The sequence below is a fragment of the Chelonoidis abingdonii genome, chromosome 2, assembly GCF_003597395.2.
Source record: "Chelonoidis abingdonii isolate Lonesome George chromosome 2, CheloAbing_2.0, whole genome shotgun sequence".
Taxonomy (NCBI): domain Eukaryota; kingdom Metazoa; phylum Chordata; order Testudines; family Testudinidae; genus Chelonoidis; species Chelonoidis abingdonii.
Genome location: NC_133770.1, coordinates 122,845,313 through 122,856,824, shown reverse-complemented (window position 1 = coordinate 122,856,824; position 11,512 = coordinate 122,845,313). Strand labels below are relative to the sequence as shown.

At 40.6% G+C, this 11,512-nt stretch overlaps 1 protein-coding gene and 1 long non-coding RNA gene across 4 annotated transcripts in view; one reads left to right on the top strand and one right to left on the bottom strand.

Moving 5' to 3' along the window:
* Positions 1-3,299, top strand: part of EXOC3 (exocyst complex component 3) — a 40,018-nt gene extending 36,719 nt beyond the window's left edge. For all 3 annotated transcript variants that reach the window (XM_032770814.2, XM_032770815.2, XM_032770817.2), the window contains exons 12-13: positions 1,948-2,075; positions 2,579-3,299. In XM_032770814.2, coding sequence (XP_032626705.1) covers positions 1,948-2,075; positions 2,579-2,750 — 300 coding nt within the window. In that variant the 3' untranslated portion in view covers positions 2,751-3,299. The remainder of the gene's footprint in view (positions 1-1,947; positions 2,076-2,578) is intronic.
* Positions 3,300-6,606: 3,307 nt separating this feature from the next.
* Positions 6,607-11,512, bottom strand: part of LOC116819249 (uncharacterized) — a 21,004-nt gene continuing 16,098 nt past the window's right edge. Inside the window, exon 4 of the long non-coding RNA XR_004372367.2 lies at positions 6,607-6,783. This is a non-coding gene — a long non-coding RNA (uncharacterized LOC116819249). The remainder of the gene's footprint in view (positions 6,784-11,512) is intronic.

Below are 11,512 nucleotides of genomic sequence, written 5' to 3'. Positions count from 1 at the left end.
TTACTCCTCTCGTTGGGGAGGAGTACAGAAATCGATTTAAAGAGCCCTTTAAATCAATTTAAAGAGCAGTGTAGTGTGGATGGGTGCAGCGTTAAATCGATTTAACGCTGTTAAAATCGATTTAACGGCGTAGTGTAGACCAGGCCAGCCTCGTGATTATGTTGTTTCACTCGCGTAGTTTAATTAATGGATTTATGGCTCATTACAACAACGTGTAGCCCACTAACCCTACTTTGTCCTGTGATAGGCAATTAACACCTTAAATGGTCTCTTGCAATATGTTAACTCTTTACCTGTTCCACATTGTATTTAGCTGTGACACTCTGAGCCCAGGTCTACGCGACAGACCTATATCAATATAACAATGTCCCTCGGCAGTGTGAAAAATCCACATCCTGAGTGATATAGTTATACCAACCTAACCACCTGAGGAAGACAGCGCTATGTTGATGGGAGAGTTTCTCAGGGAGATGGATTAACTACACTGACAAGAGAAGCTCTCCCATTGGCATAGTAGCATCTTCACTAAAGTGCTGTGCCGGCGCATCTGCACCGGTGTGCAGCTGCGCTGCTGTAGCACTGTAAGTAAAGACAAACCCTGAATATCTTTCCCAGACCTGAAGAAGGCTCTGTAAGCTCAAAAGCTTGTCTCACCAACAGAAGTTGGTCCAATAAAAGATATTCCTGACCCACCTTGTCTCTCTAATATCCTGGGACCGACATAGCTTCAACAACACTGCAAACAGAAGCTTGATAGACAATTCCAGACACTTTGCATGTCAGTGCTGCAGGATGTATTCAGCTATGGAATAATCTTTGAATGGAAGTGGTAAAAGACTTAAGACATTTTAAAACAATACTGGACCAAATATTAGGAAGTGTAGTGCAGGAATCAATCCTGCATCAACATAGAGGTGAACTAGATAACCTCTAATAGGCTCTAACTTCTCTAATACACATGGGAGTGACCCTGAACAATTATTTTGAGAAGTATCCTGCTGACAACTGAGCTTTGGAAGATGAGAATCCAAGATGCCTAAATAGCAAACAGAGTAAAAAGTAGCTTCTTAAAAAAATGGGGTTCTTGTGAGAGATGAGCCTAGAGGAAGGGGATATTATATCCAACAGAATTGCATTACATTAGAACCTCAGAGTTACGAACACCTCAGGATTAGAGGTTGTTCATAACTGAAATGTTCACAACTCTGAACAAAACGTTATGGTTGGTCTTTCAAGTGTTTACAACTGAACATTGACTTAATACAGCTTTGAAACTTTACTATGTAAAAGAAAAAATGCTGCTTTCCCTTTATTTTATTTTTTAGTAGTTTGCGTTTAACAGAGTACTGTATTATATTTGCGCTTTTTTTGTGGGGGGCGGGTGTCTGCTGCTGCCTGATTGCATAATTCCAGTTCCAAATGAGAGGTGTGGTTGACTGGTCCATTTGTAACTCTGGTGTTCATAAGTCTGAGGTTCTACAGGACTTGAAACTGGAGGCTATTCTCTTCAGAGCCATGAATCACTAATATGTGGTGGTGGTCTGACCTAAAGCAGACAAAAAAGGTGTTAATTCCTGAATATAAGGGGAAAAGAAAAGAGAACATTGGTCTGTGAAAGAGTATCAAGCTGAAACGAAAGAAATGATTAGACACTCAGATAACCACGTGCTGGACATGGTACAGATTAGATTAGGCAAATAATATTGATCAGAAAAAACTGAAGTAGCTTGGTCCAGATATATTGGGTAAATTGGAGACCGAAAATGAGGAAAATGTCATCTGTAGTAATTTAAGTGGCCTTTTTTTCCTTCCAGTTTTACTAACAATTTGTCTTAAATTTCAGCTGAAGTTTTGAAAATAAACAATGCAGGTAGTGTCTATAACAAAATACTGAGAGTAAAGGTTAAAGAATTTTGTTGCTTATGTTTTTTGTTGTTCGATTTATAGGGATCTGGAGAGGACACTGAAGGGCTTTGTGACATCATTGTAGCCATTGCAGAAGTTATCAAGCTGACTGATCCTTCATTGCTTTATCTGGAAGTCTCAACTTTAGTTAGTAAATACCCTGATATCAGGTAATACCATTCATACTGTGTCTGAGCTTCGAGTTTTAACAGTACTGATTCTTTTAAGGTTAGTTCTAGGCCAGAGTAGTCCTGTGTGGTCGATGTATATCCTGTCATTGTTTTTTCTATTGTATGGTTTAATCACCTTCTTGTGAGATCCATAGAATAAAATGGTAATATTTTAACACATGTACTCTAAAGTGGTGTGGGTGGATATGTACTCTGGCATATCAAAGGAAATATTTTGGGAATATAGAACAAATGTATATTACACAGCATTCATCTCATAGTTTCAAAGTGGGAGGAGAGAATTCTTTACAAAGAGACTGAGAAGTTGATCTGTGAGCACAATTTTTGAATATCTGGAAGCCTGGCTAAGTTGCAAAGGTACTGTGGCACTGAGGCAAAACATGGTGGCCAGAAAATTTGTGATCTAACACATTTTGTCAAATGTTTAATTACTTGTACAAAGGTTTGTACTGACATTGCTGGTTTGTACCTTTGTCTGGCAGGGATGACCACATTTCAGCTTTGCTGACAGTAAGAGGAGATGCCAGCAGGGACATGAAACAGACCATCATTGAAACTCTGGACCAAGGTTCAAGCCAACCAAATCCTAACTATGTGCCAATTTTTAAAGAAATTACAGTTCCTACGCTAAGTGTGCAAAAACTTCTTAAGTAACTGACAAGCTTGAGTTCATGTGTCATTTTTGGTATGCGATCAACATATTTGAAATGTTCAAAGGCAAATTTGGCAATGCCACTTTAAAGGACACTTAATATGATGCTGTTACTTATTGGGTGTGTGTTTTTAAAAACTTTCGGTGCAAACAGTTGAAATGAAGATCCTGGAAACAACCAGCTGTAGAAATCACTAGCTTGGCTGCTTGAAGAATGAAACTTTCTGATGGCCAGAGTGCTGTGTACTGACCACTCACACGTTACAGCCATAGGCACCATCAGCAAATACATTTTCTCACAGTTACTTAACCTCCTACTTTATGTATGTATTTACTCTGATGTAAAATTGTTTCAGAAAACAATTATGAAATTCACAAATGTTTGTTTAATGAAATGACTGAAATTTCTAGTATATAATTTGGTTCTAGGGTGAATAAATGAAAGAATTTGATACTTAAGGTACAATAATAATTTTTCATCCGTTTGATTTTAATTTTGTGTGTATTAAGCACTGCCAAATGCCACTTAAATAAAAATGTTACAGCTTAAACACTGTATTCTTTGGACCTGTATAGATTCACTTTCTAATAACTGGGAAGTTTTAAGTAGAGCAATTTACATCATTGTTTTGTTTTATTGTAATCTAGTAGAGAATCACCCTTTGTAGTGTCTGTAGGTCAAATTTATTGCACACACCAGGAACTCCATTGCATATTTTCCCCTGCCCCCCCACAATGATCTGTGTACCATTCTCCAATTCCCTGTATTTCAGGAATTCCTTCCAACTTCCTCCATCCCCTTTCTGGGTCCCCATTTCCCCTGTGGTTGGGGCTCTGCGTGCTCCTCCATTTCTCCCTCCACCACATGCCGGGGTCCCCCAATCTTCCCTCCTCCCCCCCCTTTCTGGGATTGTGTGCCCTCTATTCTTTCTTCCTCTCATACCTCTGTTGCCTATTCTCTCCTTTCCCTCCTCCCCCACCATTCTTTGTCTGGGAGAAGAATAATTCAAGGTGTCAATATGTTAAACTTTATAGGGAGCTTGAGCAGAGATGGTGTACTGTTGTGCTGAAAGACGGCAATTGGTGCCATCAACCAGCTGTCTGATCCTTTGATAGTTGCACAGGTGCTATAATTTTCCACAAAACTTGAAGTGTTCTGACCAGTGATGTCCTGGAATTAATTGGATGCAGTATTCAGAGTGAATCATGTTACATACAGGTATTGCAAGGCAGCACAAGCTCCACCAATTAACTTAATATAGTACGTAAGATGGTAATATTTACTCCTGGGGCAAATCTGTGCTACTGTGCACGTGCATAATTAATGAGCCCTGCCGATTTTCTAATTTTTTGTGCAGAAAAAAGCTTCGGCTGAAATGTTGCTGCAGCTCACGGCCAGTGAGGGGAGAGAGCTGTCTTCTTTGCAGAGCTTGTCAGGCCAGGTCAGGAGACAGGTGATATGGGGAGACAGACAGCGAGAGGCTGCTGGGGGTTCAGATGGGTTTGTAAGGGCTAGCGGGGGAGGAAAGACTGGGGCAGGGAGGGGCTGAATGGGAGTGGAGGCACAGGGCCACAGGGGGGAGGGTGGGGACAGGGGCGTGGCTGGGCGAGGGTACAAACACATGGGGATGGGCAGGTGTGCCTGACTGAATGGGAGAGGCTAGGGGTCAGCCATGGTCTGCGTGGGGGAAGTTCCCTAAGAATCCTCACCCACCCACCCAAAAAAACTGTTCCATACTTTTCCCACCCATACCCAACAACCCTCCACGTTCACACCCAGGCTCCTTCCCAGCAATTTACTTCCCTCTCCCTCAGCTCCTCCATTACTCCTGACTCCCCCAAGCCTTTGCACTGCTTCTGAGGGGTGTGGGAAATACGGTTCTGTATTGTAGTTTCAATGAATTATTACTCAGAGTTCTGTATTAATATGCCTAGTAAGGACTCTATTTGTCAAAAAAACATTTCCTAAATCTGTGTTGTTGGTATTCTTACAGACATACCTGTTGACAGGTATTTTTGAAATAAATTACCAAAAATAATTGAAACTGGTGTGATTATATTGTTGTTTTGACAAATAAAATATGCAGAATTTTAAAATATTTTGCACAGAATTCCACCAGGAGTAAATATTGTCAATAATTTTCTTGATGTTTTTCTTACTTCCATAAGACTACCATTAAAGGAACACTTCAATGTAATATACAGTAAAATAACTGCAACACACATCACTGGGAAATTGTCAACTGCACAAATGTTAGTGCACCACCAACGATACAAATGTAAAAGGTTCTCAGGGTAATAATAGCCTGACTACACTGCAAATACTGAAGTAAATTATGAAAGAGCTGAGGACTGGAATCACTTAAAATTTGTACCTACAACATGAATAATTGGTGTGAAGGTGGGTACTTATATCAGTTATTTTTCACCCACAAACAATACACAGATTTGTGCCTGCCGTTGACCTGTGGTCTCAGCTTGTGACTGCAGCTAAGTTGGGGTGCAAAGTGCATGTGCAAATTTTGAGGATGCAAACATCTGAAAAAAAGGTTAGCCCTTTGAAATGTTGACCCAATTAATATTACATGATTAAACATGTAAAAGGGAGAGGTAGTGTTGGTGAATTTATTACTTCTGTGAGAACCTTACCTTTTCCAGTTCCCAGTTATGACTTCAAGGACCTGATCTTGCAAAAACATTTAATATCAAGCATAGTGCTTACTACTGAGACGTTGTTTCCCATTGAAATCAACTGGCCTTCTCATGGAAGCAATTGTTACATTTGGGAATAAGCATTTCCTGAGCACCTGGCACTTGCCATTTACTTCAGTCGGATTCGCAGGTACACCTCTACCCTGATATAACATGGTCCTCGGGAGCCAAAAAATCTGACCGTGTTATAGGTGAAACTGCGTTATATCAAACTTGCTTTGGCCTTGAGCATTTCCATTATTAATAGTCAGCAAACATGCCTAGCCCCCCCATCTGACCCCCACCTACTTCCCACCCCTGACTGACCCCCTCAGAACCCCGCCTCGACCCATCCAACCCCCCCCTCCTTGTCCCCTGACTATCCCCTCCCNGTCTTTAACTTGTCATGGCCCTGGTATAGGGCCATACCCTCAGGGCTTCCTGCCTGGAAACCCTGTCTTCTTGTGGCCCTCTCTGGGCTCAAATCTATCCCCTCCCAGAGACCCCCCATCCCCATCTAAGCCCCCCTGCTCCTTGTCCCCTGACCACCTCCGCCAGAGGCACCTCCCCCATCCCTAATCACCTCCAGGACTGCCATGCCCTATCCAATGCCCCCGTTCCCTGACTGACCCACCCCTAGAACCTCTGAACCATCCAACCCCCCCCCACACACTCCCTGTCCCCTGACCACCCCCTGAGACCCTCTGCCCCTTATTCAACGTCCCAGCCCGGCACCCTTAACACACTACTCAGAGCAGCGTGTCGGAGTCAGACATGCTGACCTGCCGGAGCACGCAGCCACGCCCCCCCAGAACACTACTGTATCGCATAATATCCGAATTCATGTTATATTGGGGTAGAGGTGTATGTCCATTTCTAAAAATCAGGCCATTTATATTTAGGCACTTAAATATGGATTATGCATATTAACTTTAGGTACACAGATCTGAAAATCTTGGCCACAGGCTAGTTCTTGATTTTGGGAACAACTTGCTCAAGTATTTCAATCAGACATTTATAATCTCTCTCATGGAAATTATCCCAGCAGCAGCACCTACTGCAGCTGTGTTCTGGTGTGCATTTCTCCCTGCATTCTGTGTAATGTCAAAGACAGAGCTTCATGAGGAATTACTTCACTTGTAGCAAGCTCAAAATGATTATTAGAACATTTAGCTTTATTTTAAAACATCTCTAAAAACAATGGCTGTAGATGGAACAAGTTAAACGCCAAATTTGGAAAATATTTTGTTTAGTTGTGTGTGTATGCTCCTCCTCCCTTCCACTCCTCAATACTGATGGGCAAATGTAATTTTTTTAGTTGAAAAGTGTTCTCCCATCACCATTCTGTAACTAAAAGTGGAAGAATTATCCTCAAATTAAAAATAATTATACCTTGGCTTAAAAACAGATGTGGGTCTTGTCATAAACAGATAGTAGGAATTAATAGAACAGAAGTAATGTATATCTCTTTTGACTGTAAAGGGTTAACAAGTTCAGTAAGCCTGGCTGTCAGCTGACCAGAGGACCAATCAGGGGACAGAATACTTTCAAATCTTGTGGGAGGGAAGTTGGTGTGTGTGCTATTAGTTTTTGGTGGTGGTTCTCTCTGGGTTCTGAGCTCTGATCTTAACACAAGGAAAGAGAAACCCTTTCCCCCCCATTGGCCTCTCCCGGCGTCCCCTCCCCTGGGTTACCCGAAGATCACTGTGATTCAAACTCCTTGATCTTAAAAACAGATGAGACAATTCACTTTCCTCCCCTCGCTTCTCTTTTCTTCTCCCTCCCCTCCCCAACTCTCACGAGATAGAAAGTAATTCCTATCACAGAGAGAATTCACCTCTCTCTCCCCCTTCCCTTCTTTCTTTCCCCAACCAGTTCCCCATGTGATTCCAGACCTCAGCCCCCTTGAGTCTTCACCAGAATTAAAAAAAAAAACATCAGGTCACTTAGCAAGAAAAGCTTTTAATTATAAAAGGAAAAACTTTTAAAAGTTTATAAATTATCTTTTGTATTTTTACGTATGGTATTTAAGTACAGGGAGATCTTTCAAGCTATAGATACTGCGTGTTGTTACTCCCTCCTCATCCTTATAGTTTTTATACACTTAGTGATTAACAATAAAATAGTCACTTTATTACAAAAATATAAATATAAACTCACTTTCTCAGTCCAAAATAACATTGAATCCTTCGAGCCATGCACATTTGCAAATAAAAGAAACAAATATTAAGCCTATACTCGCCTTTATTTTATACCTAGTTATGTTTTATATTTGGTCTATAATTAAGAGACTGTTTTTTCAGAGAGATTGTTTTGGAGGAATAAACTCTTGACGTTTTGCCTTCTTCAATCCCAGTAGAGATACCACGCACCAAAAACTATAGCACTCACACCATACTCCCCCCACAATTGAAAGTTATTCTGTCCCCTGTATTTGTCCTCTGGTCGCGCAGCCAGGCTTTATCTTTGAAACTGGTTAACCTTACAGTCAAAAGAGGATATTCATACTTTCTTATATTAGATTTTTCCTTCTATTTCTGTTTTAATTGGACTAAGACCCACACGTTTTTCCAAGGTACTAATATTTTTTATTTGAGGAATTTCTTCCACTTTATTTTAAGAAATCTTAGATAGGTGGCCAAGAAAGAGAACACCTTAATCAACTAAAATACAATTTTTTTCATTTTGCCCCATTCCTCTAAGATTATTGATGGAGCTGAAAGTGAGGAGTAGCATTACACACGATCAACTAATACAACAATATTTCTTCTAATATTTGCGTTCTACTTGTTCCATTTTCTAAAGCCATGTATTATTAGAAGATGTATTACAAATAAAAGCATACTGTTCTTAATAATCATTTTTGAAAGCTTGCTAACAAGCTGAAAGTAATATTCCTCTATTGAAGCTATGTCACTTAAAATTAGACAAAAAAATTACACAGAAATTGCAGGAGTAAAAACCTAATAGCACAACAACAGAAACAGCTGCACAGATAAAGGTGAGCACTACTAGCTAGGACATAAATCCATAGAGAATAAAAATATAATGTACTGAAATATGAAATTTACCATTGAAAGCAAGTTGTTCCCAAAAATACAATAAACTAGCCCAGTGCCAAGCATTATCAAGATCTGATGATACCTAAAGTTACTAATGCCATAATCCATATTTAAAAGTAACCTAAATAATAAATGATAGAACATGATATTTTTTAGAAATGACATACACCTCTCCAATATAACTATGAATGTCGGAAGATATACTTAATCGATACAATAGTTCTGGGGGGGGCGTGGCTGCGTCTCCGGCAGGTCGCATGGTTGACTCCCGACCCACGCTTGCTCTGCGTAGTAGTGTTAAGGGTGTCGGGCCGTGGGACGTGGTTTGGAATTTAAGGGGCAGAGGGTCTCAGGGAAATGGGGTCAGAGGACAAACTGTGAGGAGAGAATGTGTGAGAAAGGAAAATAAAAGGAGGGTTATGACAGTATAAATGAAACAAAAAAAAAAAAAAAAAAAAAAAAAGATAAAAAAATAGAAATAAAAACAAAAAAAAAAAAAAAAATAAAAACAAAAAAAAAACAAAAAAAAAAAAAAAAAAAAAAAAAAAAAAAAAAAAAAACAACAGAACTAAAAGATACATATAAGGAGAATAGAGCTGCGCAACGATATATGAGTAAGAAAAAAGGTAAAAAAGGCGTAGGAAAGCTCGTAATCAGTTAACATAACGAGATCGGTGGATCAAGGGGGCCGCTGCTGCCTGCGATGCTCGTGGAGGCTGTACGATAACCATAATAGAAAAAGAAGTATTAAGGTACGAGATCGCAGTCGCGCATGTTCCGTAGGAATTAAACCAAATTTGTGTCTTGCTGGAAGTGCGAGACAAGGCAACTCAAGCCCTTAGAAAGCCAGCCACTCGCGGACGGTTCTTAGAGGGAAAGCTATTAATAATCATTCATGAAAAAATCTAACAGAGAAAAACAACACCGATTTCTGAAATTATTGCTGAATTTTTAAAACATCTCGTTTTCCACAAAAGGACACATTGCTTTCAGAGCATACATTGATGTTTTGTTTTCCCTTTAAATGGCAAATGGTGTTGAATTACATAATCTGAATAAATAAATTAAATTTAATTAAAGCAGAATAGTTAAATCTGTTTGTCTCGATCCAGCTAGTATTGGAGGAGTATTGGACTTCTTTTAGCTAAGATGTCCAAATGGCCGATAGCTCTGAAGGAACAATGCTGTGCTGGTCTCAGAGTCCTATTCTATGTCTTTGACTACCCGAGAGACATCCCGTAACCAAAGTTCAACCAGACTTGTGTATGTTTAAAGATCGCGGCGTTCGAGTCACTTACTGTGCTTTCACACAGAGAGATATATTGGTCTGGCGCAGTGCCTTACCTTTCTTCTTCTTTTACTTACTCAGTGTATGATGACGAATAACACAACTATGAGGAATCAAGGTAATGGCTCCGTAGTTAGCAAGCTGTGTAGGTGTCCCTCAAGTATAGTGAACAATCCTGAACATTCCCGATTTTCCAGTATCTCTGTCCAAGTGCTAGTTTCCCTCAACCAGGGGACCATGGTTCCTTCTATTTCATCCTGGTGTGTAATGGATGTCTACTCACTGCCCACAGTGAGTCAGCAACAAAAGCAGTCAGCTTTCTAATGCGAGCATTACAACAGGCTCTGATAGAACGATATATGGGCATAATTTTCATTTTCCTTGCAGGGTCGTCCTTTTTGAATTCGTGTTGAGTATAAAAGATGAGTCCAATTAGGGCTTTTCCAGGAATGGTTGTAAGTCGCTTGAAGTGTTTCATGTACACAGCAGTTAAACGAACAGTTTTAGTTGGTTTTGATGGTTTTTCCAAGTTGTACTAGGGAGAGGGTGAAGGCTTTTATCAAATTATATGAAATGCTTACATGTTCTTTGTTGACATCTTTTCCCCCTTCCACTTTCTCATTGACTTCGGTGCAAATTTACGATGCTTTCTCCTCAATTACAGCTAATTGTTATGCTTGCTCTCAAAATTACTTCTGGAAATACTTGTGGGCCTTGTAATGTGCATTTATCTTTCCCTTTTGATTCAGAGAGGGATAAGAGGGCAGTCAGGGGCCGTCTTCCTATAATATAATGTTTCATTTATAGTTTAGTGAATGATATTATTTTTAAAATAGAGCAGGAGAACATTCTTAATGATTAGTGCAGTAGTACTGAGTATGCTCTATGCTAGCCCCAGGAATAAACTGTGTTTACTACAGAGGCATGCGTGGCTACTGCTGCTTGTCAGTCTCATAGCAGCTGGAAGGATTAAACGGGCTGGAAGCATGAAGAGTTGCGCTACAGAGGCAGCGGCGTAGTGAGCAGGCTGGAGAGAGGAGATCTTGTCCCCCACCTGCATCCATTAGCTGGTTTATATGAGGACAGGAGTGTGCAGTTCCTAACTATGCTCCCACTTTCCTTCTCTACCACCATTGGTCTGGGACCATGAATTGCGGTGGCCGTAGCAGAGGTCGTAGTGGGCGCCGTCCGTGCGATCTTTGTGCTTTCTCATTTCGATGACCTATGATAGGCGTGCATAACGCTTCACCCTGTATGTCGTGTAGGAAATAGTGGTCCAGTTACTACTAATTGACACTAAAACTTTGTCAAGCCACTCCCTTGAAAGAAAAATCACTTTTTTCATCTCCTTTCCTCCCTCACTAGTGTGTAGTTCAGGGATTTCATTTTTTCCTTGCTCCTGCCCTTGCCCAACCAAGGAAAGGAAGCCTTTTTCCCTCCCCTTATGCGCCATCTCTCCTGTGGTTGAAGATTGTTCGTTCTATACTCTGGGTAAGTCCTAGTCCCAGTAATGGACTTCTCACTATGCAGTTTGCATTCCACTGCCTGGGGAGGTGGATGTCCTGCAAAAGATTGTATCTCATTGCCACAACCTAGGTGCCAGGCCAAGAAAAAAAAGTATGGGACATTTCATTTATGACTTGTCCTCATATGGAAGGAAATCGCACTGTGTCCAGATTGGACCCTTGGCCGTTATTTACTTCCCTTGAGTGGCTGTTAACAC